General features: G+C 45.9%; 1 protein-coding gene across 4 annotated transcripts in view; it reads left to right on the forward strand.

Annotated features, from left to right (window-relative positions):
• The first annotated feature begins 7,407 nt into the window (after window positions 1-7,407).
• The window catches only part of LOC138764447 (phosphatidylinositol 4-phosphate 5-kinase type-1 alpha-like), an 80,721-nt gene continuing 68,794 nt past the window's right edge, over window positions 7,408-19,334 (forward strand). For all 4 annotated transcript variants that reach the window (XR_011358163.1, XM_069940372.1, XM_069940373.1 and 1 more), the window contains exon 1: window positions 7,408-7,679. Coding sequence is in view for 3 of the 4 variants with exons in the window: in XM_069940372.1 (XP_069796473.1) it covers window positions 7,649-7,679 (31 nt within the window). In the remaining variant the exon portion in view is untranslated. The remainder of the gene's footprint in view (window positions 7,680-19,334) is intronic.

Here is a 19,334-nt window from a genome sequence, read left to right on the forward strand (position 1 = left end):
GACTAATTTAACAGACCTTCTGCAACAGATATTAGGGATTCTACTTCCGTGAGATCCTACATTAGTTCTACTTGGTGATTTTTAAAGGAAGTTAGAAGCAAATTTAACTACAGATCGATGTCCCATTGAAATGAGAAGCTGCAAACCTTTGAGGAATGTTACTTACAATCTACGAAATAAATAGCGTCACCTTTTGAAAATTTGGTTTCCTTATATGCAAAAGATTGGGGTGATTATGAATTGTTATTTTTAGAGATGGTTTGTCAATTCCTGACCTCACCTTCACCTTGTAGTATTATAAATTATTTTTAGTATTATTAAGAATGAATAATTAGTCTTTCATATATATTTAACAGTTTTTTTTACTAGAATCATTAGTTTTACTATTTTTTCCATAATTTTAGCAATGTGAATAACATTTAGTATTTTATAGACCTGTGAGTTTTGTTTATATAAGAATAATGTTTTTTTTAAAATGTTGTTAACGTTGTGACAGAATATATAGATATGCTTTTGGGAGATAAATTGGGGCAGGTTTTTTTAGTGTAGGTCACATACAAACATTTTAAAACAGATCTTATTTAAAATACTGGAGCTCTGCCCCATGCTAGACATATTGGGGCCAACAGTCTTTACAAGAGCTTTGGAGAGGGCCCAAGAGACTTCGCTAATGGATTGTGGTTTACAAAAAGGCAGAGCTGCAAATTGTCTGAAGGAGAACTTGCTATTCTAAGAGGTTCATGTGGTTTTGCAAGCAGAAAGAGTAAAACAGGCTTTCTGTGTGTGTGTGTGTGTGTGAGAGAGAGAGAGAGAGAGAGAGAGAGAGAGAGAGAGAGAGAGATCCATTGTGGTTTTCCAGGTGATAACCTCTTTCTTTCAGGTCATCACAGACTTCCTTTTTGTTTCTTTTATTTCTGTGTTTGCCATTCTTTAAATGACTCCATGTATCCTCTAACAAGAGCAAGTATATCCTTTACCTTGCCTTTCCCTTTATCTATTTCACTGTATTCTTCCTCTTCTTCTTCCTCTGGGTTGGCCATCTGTTGTTTCTTTGATGCCCTTTCCTCCTCTTCTTTCTTGTTTCCATTGTCTTCTGTGGTCTCTTCTTGCTGCAGGTGTTCTGCAGCTGTCGTTGCCGGCTGTGGAGATCGACTCCCCAGCTGGTCCCCCCTCCCGTCGGTGTGTTTTTTTTTCATGCGCATCGCGCATGCGCGGTTGCGCACTTTTACTCGGCTCTGTGAGCCATTGTTGTAGTTCTTTTTCTACCGACCTGAGGTAGCGGGCTCCTCTCTCCACAGCGGGCCTCTTCGGACAGGTAAGGCCTTCACCTTTTTCCTCCGTTGTCTTCTCTTCCTCTCTTCTTTCCGTTGATTTTGATTTTTCTCCTTTTGTCTCCATCTTCTTTCCACCTTTATACTCACTTTTCTTTAACTTGTATTTCTGTGCCTTTGTATTTTCTCTTGTTTTTCCCGACTTTTCTGGAGAGGGCTGGAGTTCACCGTCCGGCCACTACTCCATCACGTGACTCCCCTTTGTTTCTCTTATTTCAAGTGAAACATTAGACAGCCAGTCCTCTCCTCTTGTATGGACCACAAGGGCTTTGACCGGGATGAACTCACAACCCGTCTGCAAAATGGGGATTTTCCACAAGCTTGTCAGCTTGTCCTGTTCCAGTCCCGGCTGCTGCTGCTGAAAGTGTAGAACTGAATTCTCTCTCTCTCTCTCTCTCAATGAGAAAAGACCTGTTAGACTCTCTCTGCTTGCAAAACCACATAACCTTCTTAGAACAGCAAACTGCCCACAGACAGCCTGTGGCTCCGAACCTAATCCTCTGAGTTTTTTCATGTGTTTCTTTCCAAAACAGCAAACTATTAATGAAGTCTCTGTAGGAACTCCACAAAGCTTTTGCAAAGGCACTCAGAGCCGGCCTGTCTGGCTTGAGCAGAGCTCCAGTATTTTAATTGAGATCTGTTTTGAAGTGTTTGCGTATGATCTACACTAAAAAACCTGCCACACTTTATCTCAGTTAAAACATATCTATATACAATATAAAACACAACATAATCTGTCGCACCTGATGGCAGCAGTGAGAACAGGGAGTGAGCTGGGTGGTGTGGGTCCTTGTTGATTGCTGCTGCTCTCTGACGGCAGTGACGGTTCTCGAAGGTGGGGAGGGTTTTGCCTGTGATGTTCTGGGCTGTGTCTACTAATTTTTGCAGGGCTTTATGCTTTGGGGGAGTATTGATGTCCCTGTACCAGATAGTGGCACAGGCAGTCAGCACACTTTCTATCACACTTCTGTAGAAATTTGCCAAGGTTTCTGATGTCATACCAAACCCCCTGTCCCGTATCACAAGATTTTACACCTCCTGAAGATGAGTACCCAAATGGTATAGAAACAGCCTCTTCCCCATGGCCATCAAATTTCTGAATATAAAATGAGCCCGGAGGACCCCAAAACCCAGCAGCAATAGATATTCACCAAGACAAATGGTTACTTCAACAAAAGTTGCTTTTAATTATCTTTAAACATGAAAACAGGATCAAACTTTAACTTACTTAACCTAACTTAACCCCCTTCTAAATCTAAGTGCACATGTGTGTAAGTTCAGAAAAATTATTTGGTTCACAGTCCAATCTCACTTCTCACTCCTCCAAGTTCACTGGTTGCAGGCAATTCTTATACTGTGCACAGAATTTAACATGTATAAAGTTCACCAGGCTTTGGTGCTCGAAAGGTAAATGGTTACCACTCAGGAAGGTTCTTGTTGGTTTTCAGAGAGAAATGTGTTATTCCATGACACCCACAACTGATGTACTTCCATCAGCCACTCCAGTGTCTTGCTGATGAAACTTGACCCCTTCAAGGTTCTCCAGATGATAACCTCTTTCTTTCAGGTCACCACAGAGTTCTTTTTTGTTTCCCTTATTCCAAGAGAAACATTAGACAGCCAGTCCGCTCCTCTTGCATGAACCACAAGGGCTTTGACCAGGCCATCTTACAAACAGGCTTGCCAGCTTGACCTGTTCCAGTCACAGCTACGTCTGCTGGCTTTAATACTGTCAAGTAATCTCTGTGTGTGTCTCTCTCTCAGAGAGAAAGCCTGTTTGACTTTCTCTGCTTACAAAACCACATGATCCTCTTAGAACAGCAAGCTCTCCTGCAGACTCCAACAATCTCTTTCATCAGTTGCCTTTTTGTAAACAACAGTCCATTAGTGAAGTCACTTGAGCACTCTTCAAAGCTCTTGCAAAAGCTGAGAAGCCAATATGTCTAGCATGGGGTAGAGCTCCAGTATTTCAAATAAGATCTGTTTTAAAGTGTTTGTATGTGACCTACTGTAATGGAACATTTAAACCGTGTTTTTTTTTACTTTTGCAGCCTTTGGTTCTGCAAGGCTGAGAACCTGCTTGTTTTTTAGAATCAGCAGACATAAGCTAAATTCCACCGAGGGGCCAGAGATGCAGTTATCTGAAGAAAGGACATCTGTGTACTAAGAACATTTAATCTTCCTACTTGTTTTGGTCACAGACTGTCAGAGGCCTAGCCTTGATGCATGTGTGCAGTTCTGGTCGCCTAATTATAGGAAGGATATAAACAGAGTGGAGAGAGTGCAGAGAAGGTTTACCAGAATGTTGCCTGGGTTTAAGCATCTGGAGTATGGGGAGAGATTGGACAGATTGGGTCTTTATTCTTTGGAGCGTAGAAGGTTGAGAGGGGATTTGATAGAAGTATTTAAGATTATGAAAGGGATAGACAGAATGGATGTGGATAGACTATTTCCGTTAAGAGGAGGAAAGATTAAAACAAGAGGACATGAGTTAAGAATTAAGGGGCAGAGGTTTAGAGGTAACATGAGGGGGAACTCCTTTACTCAGAGAGTGGTAGCTGTGTGGAATCATCTTCCGGGAGAAATAGTGGCGGCGGAGTCAATTGTATTATTTAAGAAAAGGTTGGACAGGTATATGGATGAGAAGAAGATGGAGGGTTATGGGCATTGTGCAGGGAGGTGGGACTAGAAAGGGGTGTTTGGTTCGGTGCGGACTAGAAAGGCCTAATGGCCTGTTTCCGTGCTGTAATTGTTATGTTATGTTATGTTAAAATAAACCATTGTATTCAAAATGATAAGCTGAAAATTACGTTATTCGATAGAAGCCTAGCATGCTAGCTTGCTCGCTTATCTTTCCTGCTGTGGGAATAGGTGCTTGGGTAAGCAATTTTTGGGTAATATAAGCCATGGTCCCACTGCTGAAGTGGGAGTCTCTCCGAGAGGTGCCAACATCTCTCAGCAAGAAGAAGAACTTCTAGAGTCCAGCCAACGTCCCGGTCGGGGGAGGTGGAGAAGCTGCTACCATCAGTAAACCAGGCATCCTCTTGTTCTGCTGGAGTGAGCGAATCATATGGTTTACCCCACTGAACTGGTGAAGGGGTTAAAGGAGGGGGAAAGGCGGATTCAACGTCCTCATGACGAGACGGAGGATCAGCCATCTGTTTGTGTATGCGGCCCACCTCTTCAGGCCCTCTGGTTGCACAACTCTGAATATACCACTTCCATTTAACAATAGAAGACTGCTGAGCCCGCCCGATCTTTAGATTAGCATCATTAGCCAGGACCCAATTCATTATTGGAAGTGCAGGTCGCAATTGAACATCTGCATCGCCTGTCATTCTTTCAGCCTCCAGCAGGGCCCAGTAACAGGCTAGTAACAGTTGTTCAAAAGCAGAATAACGAGTGGCAGCCTCGGGCATGGTACGTGACCAGAATCCCAGCGGGACTCGGCGGCCCTCTTGTTTCTGCCAGAGGCTCCAGGAGGCCACATCATCAGTAATGGAGACCTGTAGTTCGTAGGGGGTATCTGGGATGTGGGGAGCAATGGGCAGGGCCTGAAGAATAGCCTGCTTGGTGGACTGGAATGCCCTTTCCTGATCGTTACCCCATACAAAGTCTGTTTTCTTTCAGGTAACCTTATATAGAGGACGTAAAAGCAATGCCGTGTGGAATATGGCGTTGCCAGTATCCCAATAATCCCAGGAAACGCTGCGTCTCTTTTTTGTTAGTAGGAGTGGCCAAGTCTGCGATTTTATTGCGAACTTTATCGGGAACCACCTGTTCTCCAGCATGCCACTGAATTCCAAGGAAAATAACCGTCTGGGACAGGCCCTGTACCTTGGCGGTGTTAATGGCCCACCCTCTTTGCATCAGGGTATCTCCAAACCTTCCTGTACCATCTCTTCTGTGGCCCCTTGGATCATCACATCATCAATATAATGGTGAATTGAGAGAGAAGGCGATACTGACACTGTCTCCAAATCACGGGCAATTAGGCTGTGGCAAATAGTGGGAGAGTGTACATAACCCTGAGGGAGGTGGGTGAAGGTATAATGGCGCCCCCTCCAGGTAAAGGCAAACTGATCCTGTGAGTCCTCAGCTATAAGAATACTGAAGGCGTTAGCGACATCAATGACAGCATACCATGTTCCTGAGTTCCCAGTAGCAATGTTTTCAATAAGGGTAACAATGTCCGGAACTGCCGAAGCAAGTGGAGGGGCATGTTTGTCATTCTCCAGGAGCCATCCGGCTTCTGGACCGGCCAAACAGGGCTACTAAAGGGCAGGCCTCACTACCCCTTCTTCTTGCAAAGCATCAATGGTGGCACTAATCTCTTATTGCCCTCCAGGGAGATGATTTTGTGGAATGCACACTGGTTTCATGGGGGGGGGGGGTGGCACCATCACAGGATCCCACTTAGCCTGACCCACTACTAGTCTTTTTGTAATAGTTCGAATTCCAAATGCAAATCCCCCTTGGCTAATATAAAGGGCCGTACCGGCCAACATATTAATACCCAGGATACACTCGTCAGTAGCAGCCACCAGGGCATGTAACCATACAGGGGAAGGGCCATCACCCACGGCGGGACGGACTTTTATTTCCTTCGCCAGAGTGATCGCTCCTCCCAACCCCTTTATTTGAAATGTTGGTCCAGTCCAGAGGTCAGGGTTACCCGGAATCACCAAGTGCTCCGCACCGGTATCAACCAAGGCCAAATATTGGTGGTCATTACCCCCACCCCAATGGATTGTTAACGGTATGTAGGGCCGTGGGTCCCCATGTATCCGCCATATCTCAATGGAATAGACACGGAAGCCCTGCGGCCCTACATACCGTTAACAATTGTCTTGGGTAAACTTCTACCTCTCACTTTGTTTGCTTTAGATTGGTCACAGTGTTTCAGCTACCGAAAGAAAATAGACACACACACCGAGAGCAGTTCAGTTTATACAAATGTTTATTACAAATTCAAAAGCTGATTTCAAACTACAATATGCTAGCCCTTCCCAATTATACTTATCAACGCCTGGACTGGTCCCAATTGCCGAAGCGAGGAAACGACCGCACACTTGTAGTATGTTGTCAAGGCGCCGGTAGCAACTTCTCCACCTCCCCCGACCGGGACGTTGGCTGGACTCTAGAAGTTCTTCTTCTTGCTGAGAGATGTTGGCACCTCTCGGAGAGTCTCCCACTTCAGCAGTGGGATCATGGCTTATATTACCCAAAAACTGCTTACCCGAGCACCTATTCCCAGCACAGCAAGAAAGATAAACAAGCAAGCTATCATGCTAGGCTATTAACGAATAACATAATTCCCGCATCGGACTGGTCAGCCACAAACGAGCCTGCAGCTGACGTGGACTTTTTACCCCCTCCATAAATCTTCGTCCGCGAAGCCAAGCCAAAGAAAAGAAAAAAATTTTCAGCTTATCACTTTGAATACAATGGTTTATTTTGCATCAAGGCTAGGCCTCTGACAGTCTGTGATCAAAACAAGCAGGAAGATTAAATGTTCTTGGTACACAGATGTCCTTTCTTCAGATAACTGCATCTCTGGCCCCTCGGTGGAATTTAGCTTATGTCTGCTGATTCTAAAAAAAAAGCAGGTTCTCAGCCTTGCAGAAGCCAAGGCTGCAAAAGTAAAAAGCACGGTTTAAATCTTCCATTACACCTACTCTAACAAACCTTTCCCAATTTATCTCCCAAAAAACATATCTATACAATCTGTCACACTACCTCACTTTTTCTTTTGCAGTAATTTACATATATTTTTAAATGTAATTTATAGCAATGTTTTCACCTGTAATGTTGTTGCAAAATAACAAACTTCGTAACACATGTTCATGACAACAAACTCTGAATCTTTACGACTCCATTTACTTGGGCTGTTCCTTCCTGTTTATATCACGTGACCATACCACCTGAACAAGGCCTCGCCCACTTAGTAGGGCAGCGGAGCATGCGCAGCAGCAGAACTTGTCGGCCGGCCTGCCAACTTGTAGGACGGCGCCGAGCATGCGCGGTGGCGGCCTGCCGTCAGAGGGAATGTTTGCCGATGACCGGCGCAGTCCCCGGATGCCGGCCGGTTGTGGGTTGGGGCATGCGCGATGGTGGCGTCGCGGACAGACAGCTGAAGCCCGGCAGCCGCTTCTGCTCCGAGTCCGGCGCCACTTCGCTCGAGTCCGTCGGCGAGGCTCGGTGGGAAGCCGCCCCTCGCCCGCGGCCGATCCCTCCTCCCGATCGCGGCTCGGCGCTTCTGGCGCTGCCCATGTAGAGCGCGGATCCGGGGGCTTGTGGCTGGGCCTGGGCTCAAGATGGCGGCGGAGGGGAGCGGCGCAGCTGCAGGTCGGTGAGGGGGGGGGAGGAGGTGAGAGGAGGGGGAGGGGGTGAGAGGAGGAGGAGAGGGAGCGGGTGAGAGGAGGGGGAGGGGGTGAGAGGAGGGGGAGGGGGTGAGAGGAGGGGGAGGGGGTGAGAGGAGGGGGAGGGGGGTGAGAGGAGGGGGAGGGGGTGAGGAGAGGGAGGAGGTGAGAGGAGGAGAGGGAGGGGGTGAGAGGAGGAGGAGGAGGGGGTGAGAGGAGGAGGAGGAGGGGGAGGGGTAAGGAAGGGGAGTGGGGGGAGGGATGCGAGAGGGAGGCTGGGAGGGGGGTTGGGGGAGCGTGTGGGGGAGCAGGAAAGGTAAATTGGGAAGGAAAGAGGAAAGAATGGAGGGGGGAAGAGGGGCACATATGCATTGAGGGATGGAGAAAGAAAAAAGGCGATGTAGATTTGTACATACTAAGACGTACCTCATACAACATCCTTGAAAGTGGTCTTCCAGTAGACATCCCACCAAATACATATTTGTTGTATCAAATGTGGACACTGATCAAATCCTAGGGTCCACAACCTTGGCAAAATGGGATGGCTATAACTCTGTGTGTAATACCATGGACTTTGAGCAACTGTATTTGATCATCAGAAGTTGGGCTCTCCCACGCAGCCATGATCCCTGCATTCAACTTTATGATCTTCCGATTTATCAGTTTTGCCATCTTTCACAGTGGTTGCAAAGCCATAGTGTTTGCAAATTACTTTCCATTGGCAGATAAGCACTGAGATATCTGTAGAGAAAAAGAGAATGATTTAATGAGAATAACCAAGAATTATTAGCATGTGTTCCCGGATTAGGATATTTCAAGGAAAACTACATGTCTTCTCCAGCAACTGAGCCAAGGTCCAGCTGAAAACCTTCATTAACTTTCTGTGTGTTAAGAGTTTCTAGGAATTATTTGGCTATGGCATGGAGTTCTGACTTGTGAGGATGATTAATGATCTGAACCAAGGAATCACAGATGGCAAAGAAAGTGGTATCTCACAACATGGGTCAACTAGAAAGTTTGGGTGATTTGGATGGAATCTAATTCTGACAGGTGTGTGGTTGTGCACTTCAGGAAGATTAAGTTCTGGTTCCAGAGACCCACCACCCCTTTTTTCAGAGGAAACCCTGCAGGTTGTGTTTAAATTTCCCCCTCTTCCCCTGCCCCCCCTTGAATCTATGCCAGTTTTAGATTCCCTTGGTGGGGGGGGGGGGGGATGATGACTATTTTATTTTTTCTTTGTCCCTTGTGATTTTATAAATCTGAAGTTCCTCCCACCCCTTTGTCTTGAGAAAAATATATTCCTTCAGACCTAGTTGTGAATCTTCTCTGTACCCTTTTCAGCTTAAAATCTCCCCTGCAGCTGGATGTATCAGTACTGCCCCCAGTACTCCCATGTACTGTATCCGTGACTTGTACAATTGGAACGTGGCTCCCTGCTTCTGTACCCCAACACCCTGTCTGCTGAAGGCTTAGATGCCAAGTACCTCCCTCATCACTTTGTTCTCCATGTTACATAACTGTGCCCCCAGATCTATATTCTGTGGACCTTATTGAGTGGAGAGGAGTTGGAATGTCAGGTCACAACTCTGAACTGATGCATTTTGGAAAGTTAAACCAGGTTGTGCAGTAAATGATTGTATTAAACACAGAGGTGAAGCCGAGGGAGGCATAACAGCAATTGTGGTTCCTGAGAAGACTGAAGCGGGCTAGGCTACCGGCCACTGTTATGTCAGCCTTCCACAGGGGCTCTGTTGAGAGCGTCCTGCATCACAGTGTGGGTACGGTCGCTGCAGAGAAATGGAGCAGAGGTCAATCCACAGGACCATAAGAGTGGCAGAGTGGATCACTGGAGTCTCCACCCTCCCCCCGACACGATCTAGCAGGATCGTTGTCTGAAGAGGATGTGCAAAATCATTGAGGACTGCTTCGACCCCATCTTTCAGCTACTCCCATTGGGAAAGAGATACAGGAGGATCAGAGCTAGCAGCGCCAGGCTGAGGAATAGCTTCTTCCCACAGGCAGTTGGAATGCTGAACAATCAAAGGAACTGGTCGCACTAACCAGCCAAGACTAACTAAACAATATTTAATTAATTTCATATATGTAGATTGGTCATGCATATGTATTGTATGTGTGCTATGTCTGGTTGTGTGTCTGCGTGTTTTGCACCGAGGACTGGAGAATGCTGTTTCGTTGGGTTGTACTTGTGCATTCAGATGATAAGGTCCTGAGGATTGTTGTAGAACAGAGGTCCATGGAAATGGCCTTCAGACAAGAAAGTGCATGGCATGCTTGTCTTTGTCAGTTGGGCTTTCAAGTATAGGTGCTGGGACTCCATGTTGCAGTTGAACAGAACATTGATTTGACTCTTGCAGTGGTGCCTACAGATCTAGTTGTCACGCTACAGGTCATAAGACATAGGAGTTGAAATAGACCAATTGAGTCTACCTTACCATTTAATCATGAGCTGATCCATTCTGCCACCCACCCCCACTGCCCAGCCTTCTCCATATTACCTTTGATGCCCTGGTTAATCAAGAATCTCAATCTTGGCCTTAAATATGCCAATGACCCGGCCTCCACAACTGCCTGTGACAACAAATTCCACAGATTCACCACCCTCTGGCTGAAGAAATTCCTCAGCATCTCTGTTCTAAGTGGATGCCCTTCAATCCTGAAGTTGCCCTGGACTCTCCCACCATGGGAAGCAACCTCTCTACATTTACTCTGTTCATGTCTTTCAACATTCGAAATATTTCAATGATATTTCCCCCCCCCCACATTCTCCTAAATTCCAACGAGTACAGGCCCAGGACCTGTCAAATGCTCCTCATGGGATAACCCATTCATTCCCGGAATCATCCTTGTGAACCTCCTCTGAACCCTCTCCGGCACTTTGTACTGCTCTGGACCCCAGTACCTTAAATTTAAAAAATTTAAATGTAGATACACAGAATGGTAACAGGCCCTACCGGCCCACAAGCCTGTGCAGCCCAATAAACCTACAGCCCCCGTCCTTTTTTATTTGAAGGGTAGGAAGCCCACACAGACACAGAGAGAAGGTACAAACTCCTTGCAGGCAGTGGCGGACTCAAATCTACGTCGTTGTGCTGCTACCCTAGCTGTGCTGACCATCTTTGCCTCCGGTCTGTCAGCGACTCTTATTCACGCTACCTTTTTTGCTCTTGCCTGGAGATCAAGTTCCATGACCCTCTTCCCTGTTCTCACTTCAGAGGGAGGAAAGTGGGTCACCAAGAAGTCTGCAGATGCTGGGTCCGAGTACACGCATGCCAGGGAAACACAGCAGGTCATGCACCATCCATGGAGAGCAATCGGACTAGAGGTTCAGGCCTGAGCCCTTTTTTTTTAATATAGTCTGTGCCGGAAATCAGGTAGGCACCTGAAAGGTGGTGGTGGGGGAGGAGCACAGGCTAGTGGATGATGGGTGGGGGGGGGGGGGAGAACGGCAGGTAGCTGAGGGATTATAAGGGGTAGAGGACTGCAAAAGATGCTCTGATAAGAGAAGGAAGGGGAACGGTAGATTGTCTCCAAAAATTGTGAAGGAGATCGAGAGGGAAGAGAGTGTTTGGAGAAGGCCCAAGTGAATTTGAGGTCGGGATGGAAGTTAGCAACAAAATTGATGAAGTTTACAAGCTAAACTAGGTAGCAAGGATGTAGCAGAGAAAGAGTTGCGGAGCCATGCCTGTGTAGGCTGGCAGCATGGATTGCTCTATGTGTCGCCGCTCTGAAGAGTCCAACCGCTGGCGGCTCCATGCTGGCTTCAAACAGTCTGTTCAAGGAGCTGGCCATGTTTGTAAGGAAAATCCTCCAACTGCCGAAGATGGTGATGCTTGGCTGTGGCCTCGAATGGTTGCAGAATCAGGGGAGCAGCAGACCCGCACGGAGCATCTGAAAATGGGAAGAACACCCCCACCCCGAGGAGAACACCCTGTTGAGAAGGAGAAGCAGAGGAGCTGGCCTTACAGAGAGGGTGACCATGGCTGTGAACCAGCGGGGGACCCGGTGGGTGAGGGACCCCCACAGGCCGCAGGCCAAGCACGGTCGGGAGACCCACACAGGCTGCTGAAGACTGACTCATGGGAAGCAGTTATTGGAGCCAGGATTCAAGAGGGCGCTGAGGGCAAGAGAGACTCCCGAAGGGCCTCAGGCGCTGAGGCTTCCTGATCGCGTCAGAGGTGTGGATCTGGAACTCGGGTTACCGATGGATCGAACGGGAGTCTGTGTGGCTGCGAAAGTGCTGTAGGCAAATCCACGGACACTCAGTGACTGAAGGGACTCTCTTTTGCTTCTCTTCCTCCTGTTGGTAGGGGCGCCAGGCACCACTCATGGTGATTCTTTGTTTGCCTTATAGAACCTTGAACTCAGTGCGTCAGGTACCATCCGTGGAGGCCGATAAGCAGTCAGCGTTTTTGGCAGGAAATAATTAAAGCCTGACAGGAGACCATGTTTCCAACGAGTTTGAGACCGAACATAATAATCCAATAAGAGAAGGGGAAGTTCTGGATCAAATATTAGGGAATATCAGCCGGGGGGAGGAGAGTGTCAGGGAGAGCATCTTAAGAAGGTTACAGTTGCTGTAGAGAAGTGGATTGGAGGTCAATTCACAGGACCATAAGAGCAGCAGAGAGGATTACTGCCCCCCACCCCCCAAAAAAAAGATCGGTGATCTCCAGGCATCGTTCTCTGAAGAGGGAGTGAAAAATTATTGAGGACCCCTTCCACTCCGCACACAGCATCCTTCAGCTGCTCCTGTTAGGAGGATCAAAGCCCTCACCACCAGGATGAGGAGCTGCTTCTTCCCACAGGCAGTGAGAACACGGACCAACCAAAGGAGCTGCTCACACTAACCCTCTGAGACTCCAATACAGTAAAAGGGGGACAGGGTAATGCACATAGAAACTCTTGGTCTGACTTATGGCAGGCAAAAGGCAGTATTGTGTAATATTACATGTTCTGTGCTATTGCGTGACAATAAGGAATCTTGATATTCAACAAATAGACTGACAAAGCTGGGATCAATTTGTGTATCCATGACCACACCTTCGATTTGGAGAAAGTGATATGAGCCAAATGAGTTATTGAGGTTGATTAATAGTTCTGCCAGCTGGTAGAGGGTGGTGGTGGAGGAGGGAGGTTATCCAGGGTGAACTGGGCAGCCTTGAAGTCTTTCTGGGGGGTGAATGAGCATCGAGACTTTTAGTCCACGGTGAGAATGAGGCCGTCCAGCCCAGAGAACAGGTTGTTGTCCAAGTGACGTTGAGCATGCGAGAAGCCCTGGATGGAGATGTGAAGGGACTGGGCCAAGGGGGACAAAATGAAGTTTGAGGTGTGATGATAACCACAGGGGTTCAGGCCAGAACTGCCAACTGCCTGTTGCTGTACAACCTGCTGAGTTTCTCTCGCTCTTCTTCACCACCCTGTCTACGTGTTGCTGCTTTCAGTAGGCCAGGTACTCGCGGCCCTCGGTTTTTCTGTCGTGGATCCGTCCCTTCACTAAGTTTGGATTTGTGAGTCACTTCAGATGCCTGGATTGGTGAACAATGTGGCTTCCCTGATTGGGGATGCAGTGCCATTGGGGTTTCAAAGTTTGGTGTTGCGCAAGACGCTGACCACGATTATTTATTCTGACAGTGGACGTGGGGGACTCGATGGTGTTGGTGATGCCTCTGGAGGGCTTTGGGATATAGATATCCTGAAGGGTTTGTGAGAGAATGGGTCACTGCTGTTCAGTAGGTGGTGAGCTGCGTGTTCAGTTTGCGATCTTGATGAGGCTTGTTGTATCAACGTACTCTTTTCAAGCATCGTCTGCAGTATTTGGGTTTTCAATAAGACAAGCTAAACATGGAAAGTCCGCAGACGCTGAGACTGCAGTAAAAACACACAGAAATGCTGGAGGAACTCGGCTGGTCTCGCTGCGTCCAGAGGAGGTAGAGAGATATGGCCAATGTTTTGGGCCTGAATCCTTTCTCAAGTTAAACTTGAACTTCATTGAATGCTATTTAGGTCCCTGAAGTGAGTTTCTTTTCACCACATTACAAAAAAGATATTGTTCTCAAGAGAATATAGAGGAGATTTAAAAGGATGTTGCCAAATCCAAATTGAAAATTAGTTGGGGGAGTGGTGTCAAAAGCTTCACAATTCAATTTAAACTAATTTATTGAAGGATTAGGGTGGTGAACAGGTAAAGTCTTCAGCACTCGGTGATTGGGTCTCGGATGGCAGAGGTAGAAAACTTCATGCTGTTTAATTTAGACGCACAGCTCGGTAACAGGCCCTTCTGGACCATGAGCCAGTGCCGGCCAAATACCCCAATTAGCCAACAACCCCTCTACGTTTCAAACGGTGGGAAGAAACGAGCCCCTGGGGAAACCCATGTAGACGCGGGGAGGACGTGCAAGCTCCTTACCGACAGTGCCATATACGAACCCGGGTCGCTGGCGCTGTAACAGCATTTAAAAACATAATTGAGTGCACTTGAATTATTTCTGGGCCTTACATTCATCCTGGGGTCTGCACGGTTAGTGCAATGCTATTACGCCGCCAGAGACTCTGGTTCGTGTCTGGCTAATTGGGGCGGCAAAGGCTCATGGCCTGTAACTGTGCTGTATGTCTAAATTTAAATTTAAAAATTGAAACCTTGGCTAACGCAAGCTTGAAAAGATGGTCAGCACCTTGTAATTTTTTTTTTAAGTCAGTCTTCAGAAGCTGATGATGTAGCTGTCAGAATATTCCCGAAGTTGCTGTTTGCAGCTCGTGAGCTGTGAGTAGCACCAATCTGAGTGGAAGGAGAGGTGAATATTCTTGCCTGTTTTGTGTGGTCTCTAACCGTTCTTGTTACAGCCGTCTCCCGTGTTAATGTGCTGCCTTTCACTGGGTCTTTCTTTCCTGGCGTAGAGCTGCGCCTGTGGTATTGGCAGCTCCTGGATCGAGTGCGAGGTAACGTATGAGGTGCTGCTGAAGTGTGATAGTACCTAGAGCATGCCGCAGCCAATACTAGTGATGCAGAACCCACTTTCCTGGTTGCTTGGTGAGAGCTGCTTTGTCCGTGACCGTGGTATGGGTTAGTAGCCGTGTTGAAGCGCTTTTAATCCGTAGAGCAGCTGCTTGACAAATTTGCCAGTTTATTTGTGGAAATACAAACCATTGCATGTCTTTTGCATCTTGACTGGTGACGTCTCAACTACATTCCGACGCTGAAACATGTCAGCCATCTCGAATGATTTGTGTTTATTCTCCAAAAAAAAGCTTCAGCTCATCATTTGCCTAGTCCCTACAAAGAACCGCGGACACTCTTTGCCCTGATTTATTTTTTAAAATATTTTTGTTTATTTTACAATTTAAAAAATTGAACAATACAATTATGAAGTTGGCTACAAGATCAGAAAAAAGTTGCAATAATGATCGTATGTACAAGCTCAAACAACCCTCGAGACACTAAAATAGGACATAACCAAAAAGAAACAGGAAAAAAAAGACATTTCAAAACTTGGTCTCCCTAAGCAAGGTTGAAGATTAACATTCATAAATCCAGGTGGCACAGTCTAGGAGAGGGCCAAGATTCCGTCTTAATGCTAAATCTTAAGATTATAGTAGTTGTCCAAAAACTTGTGGAGCAGTGAAGGAGTGAGACTTCCTGGCTTTGGCTCATCAGGCTTCGGCGAAAGCAGGCAAGGAGAAAAGATCAGCTGAGTTATTTGCCTTCGTATTCAGAGTCATGCTAATAGGGTTAGTGCTCTGTACTGGGTGTCAGATGTGGGAACAATGGGTGACCTCCACCCTCCCAAATGACCACATCTGCACCAGGTGTACCGAGATGCAGTTACTAAGGGACCAAATTAGAGATATGGAGTTGCGGCTTGTAAGGGAGAGTGAGGAGTTGATCGACTCAACTTTCTGGGCGATAAATACTCCAGAACCCGTGTCAGGTAAGTGGGAAACCGTCAGGGGAGGAAAGAAAAAAGCGAGAAAAACGGAGAGCACACCAGTAACTATCCCACTCAGCAATAGTTATGTTGTGTTGGATTCTGTTGAGGGAGATGACGGACAGAAGATGGCCACGGGCACCAGGTCAATGGCAATGAGCCTGGCAGAGTGGTGCAAAAGAAAAGGAAAAGCAGTAGTTATTGGGGACTCCATTGTCAGGGGTACAGACAGGAGGTTCTGTGAGCCAGATAAGTATACCCGCATGGTGTGCTGCCTCCCTGGTGCAAGGGTACGAGATATCACAAATCAGGTCCAAAATATTCTGAGAGGAGAGGGAGAGCAGCCTGATGTCTTGGTACATGTGGGTACAAACGACATTGACAAGAAAAGGGAGGAGGTAATGAAAAGGGATTACAGTGAGCTGGGATAAAAGCTGAAAGACAGGAATGCTAGGGTGGTGATCTTGGGATTACTACCTGTTCCAAATGCAGATGATGAAAAGAATGTAAGGATGAAGAAAATGAATGTGTGGCTGAGGGGCTGGTGTATAAGGCAAGGATTTGGCTTCTTGGATCATTGGGATCTCTTTTGGGGAAGGCATAGACAGGTTGCACCTAAATCCAAAAGGAGTCAACATTTTGGCAAGTATGTTTGGTACAGGAGTGGGGCAAGTTTTAAACTAATTTGGCAGGGGTATGGGAACCAGAGTGATAGGGAAAAGGGTAGGGAAGATAAAGTAATGGCCAGGAAAAGTAAAATAGGAAAAGTAATGTTGGGAGGAGAAAGTAAAAAATCAGATGGTGCAGTGAGTTTTCGGGTCATTGATAGTGTTAAGAAAATTACCAAGAAAAATCGTGGGCAGAAAAATCAAAAGAAAAGGTTACAGAAGTCACTAGATATTAAAAGGACAAAGAGCATAAGGGCACTTTATCTGAATGCCCGCAGTATTAGAAATAAGGTTAGTGAACTTGAGGCGCAAATCGGTACCCATGCCTATGATTTGGTAGCCATCACGGAAACATGGCTACAAGGTGACCCTAAATGGGAATTAAACTTTCAAGGGTATCAGGTGGTGCAAAGAGATAGACAGGATGGTAAGGGAGGTGGAGTTGCACTCTTAATCAGAGATGAGCTCCAGGCAATAATGAGGGATGATATAAGATCTAAAGAGCATAATGTTGAGTCCATTTGGGTAGAGATAAAGAATAACAAAGGGAAAAAATTATTGGTGTTATCTATTGCCCACCAAATAACAATAGTTTAGTGGCACAGGAAATAAATAGAGAGATAAGTGAGGCATGTAATAATGATACGGCAGTTGCATTGGGGGACTTTAACTTCCACATAGATTGGGAAAATCAAGTTGGTCATGGGAGTCTGGAAGAGGACTTCATAGAATGCATCCGCGATAGCTTTCTTGAACAGCATGTTAAGGAACCCACAAGAGAAAATGCTCTCCTGGATCTAGTGTTGTGCAATGAGATAGGTAGAGTAAATGATGTAATAGTCAGAGACCATCTGGGAAATAGCGATCATAGTATGATTGAATTTCTCATTCAGATGGAAGGGGAAATAGTTAGATCTAAAACTAATATATTATGCGTGGAAGCACAGGCTAATTGATGAAACAGTTGAGGAACAGTGGAATATTTTCAAAGAAATATTTTGTAATGCTCAACAAAAATATATTCCGGTCAGGAAAAAGGGCAACAAGGGAGGGAAAATTCAACCGTGGTTAACTAAGGAAATAAAGGAGAGTATAAAATTGAAGGCGCAGGTGTACAAAGCTGCAAAGAGCAGTGGGAAACTGGAAGATTGGGATAACTTTAAGAGACAACAAGGGGTTACAAAGCGGGTAATAAGAAATGGGAAAAAGGATTATGAAGGTAAATTGGCACAAAATATAAAAACAGAAAGGAAAAAAATTTATAAATATATAAAACGGAAGAGAGTGGCCAGAGTTAACATAGGACCTTTGGAGGACGAGAAAGGAAAATTGGTAGCAAAAAATGAGGAAATGGCCGAGGCATTGAACAAATATTTTGTGTCAGTCTTCACGGTGGAAGACACGTCCAGCATGCCCAAGTGCGGAGTTAAGGATGCAAATATTGGGGAGGGCCTTGATAAAATAGTTGTTACTAAGGAAGTAGTGATGGAGAAACTAAAGGGACTAAAGCCAGACAAATCACCTGGTCCTGATGATATGCATCCAAGGGTTCTGAAGGAAATGGCAGAAGTTATAGTTGATGCATTGGTGGTCATATACCAAAATTCCTTGGATTCTAGGTAGGTCCCGGCAGACTGGAAGACAGCAAACTTTTTAAGAAGGGATGTAGGCAGAAGATTGGAAATTATCGGCCAATTAGCTTGACGTCTGTAGTTGGAAAAATGCTTGAAGCGTCATTAAAGATGAAATAGTGAAACTTTTGGAATGTAAGGGTTCAATCAGGCAGACGCAGCATGGTTTTAGAAAGGGAAGATCTTCTTTGACAAACTTGTTAGGATTCATTGAGGATATAATGGGTGTGGTGGATAGAGGGGAACAGGTTGATGTTGTATATTTGGATTTCCAGAAAGCGTTTGATAAGGTGCCGCACAAGAGACTTCTCAGTAAGTTGCAGGAAAGTGGAGTCCGGGGAAGTATATTGGGATGGATCGAAAATTGGTTGTCTGTCAGGAGGCAGAGAGTTGGGATAAGTGGGAGTTTTTCAGGTTGGCAGAGAGTGGTAAGTGGGTGCCGCAGGGGTCGGTGCTAGGCCCACAACTGTTCATCATTTACATTGATGACTTGGAGGAGGGGACAAAACGTGGTGTAGCCAAGTTTGCGAATGACACCAAATTGAGTTGAAGAGCAAATTGTAATGAGGATGTGGAGAGTCTGCAGAGGGATATAGTTAAGCTGGATGAGTGGGCAAAGGTCTGGCAGATGGAGTACAATGTTAGTAAGTGTGAGGTTATCCACTTTGGCAAGAAAAATAAAAGAGCTGAATATTATTTAAAGGGTGAAAAACTACAGCATGCTGTTGTGCAGAGGGACTTGGGAGTGCTTGTGCATGAATCGCAAAAGGTTAGGTTGCAGGTGCAGCAGGTTATTAAGAAGGCAAATGGAATGTTGGTCTTCACCGCTAGAGGAATTGAATTCAGGAGTAGGGAGGCAATGTTGCAACTGTATAAGGTACTGGTGAGACCGCACCTGGAGTACTGTGTCCAGTTCTGGTCTCCATATTTGAGGAAGGATATACTGGCTTTGGAGATGGTCCAGAGAAGGTTTACTAGGTTGATCCCTGGGATGAAGGGGTTGACGTGATGAAAGATTAAATCGTCTAGGATTGTATTCGCTCGAGTCCAGAAGAATGAGAGGAGATCTTATAGAAACATATAGGATTATGAAGGGTATGGATAGGATAGATGTAGGAAGGTTTTTTGAGCTGGCTGGGGAAACTAAAACGAGAGGACACAGTCTCAAGATTCGGGGGAGTAGATTTAGGACAGAGATGAGGAAAAATAGTTTTTCCCAGAGAGTAATGAATGTTTGGAATTCTCTAACCAGGGAAGTGGTTGAGGCTGCCTCATTAAGCATATTTAAAATTCGGTTAGATAAATTTTTACATGATAGAGGAATTAGGGGCTATGGGGAGAAGGCAGATAGGTGGAGTTAGGTCATAAATTAGATCAGCCATGATTGTATTGAATGGCG

Source organism: Narcine bancroftii, chromosome 5, assembly GCF_036971445.1.
Source record: "Narcine bancroftii isolate sNarBan1 chromosome 5, sNarBan1.hap1, whole genome shotgun sequence".
Classification (NCBI taxonomy): domain Eukaryota; kingdom Metazoa; phylum Chordata; class Chondrichthyes; order Torpediniformes; family Narcinidae; genus Narcine; species Narcine bancroftii.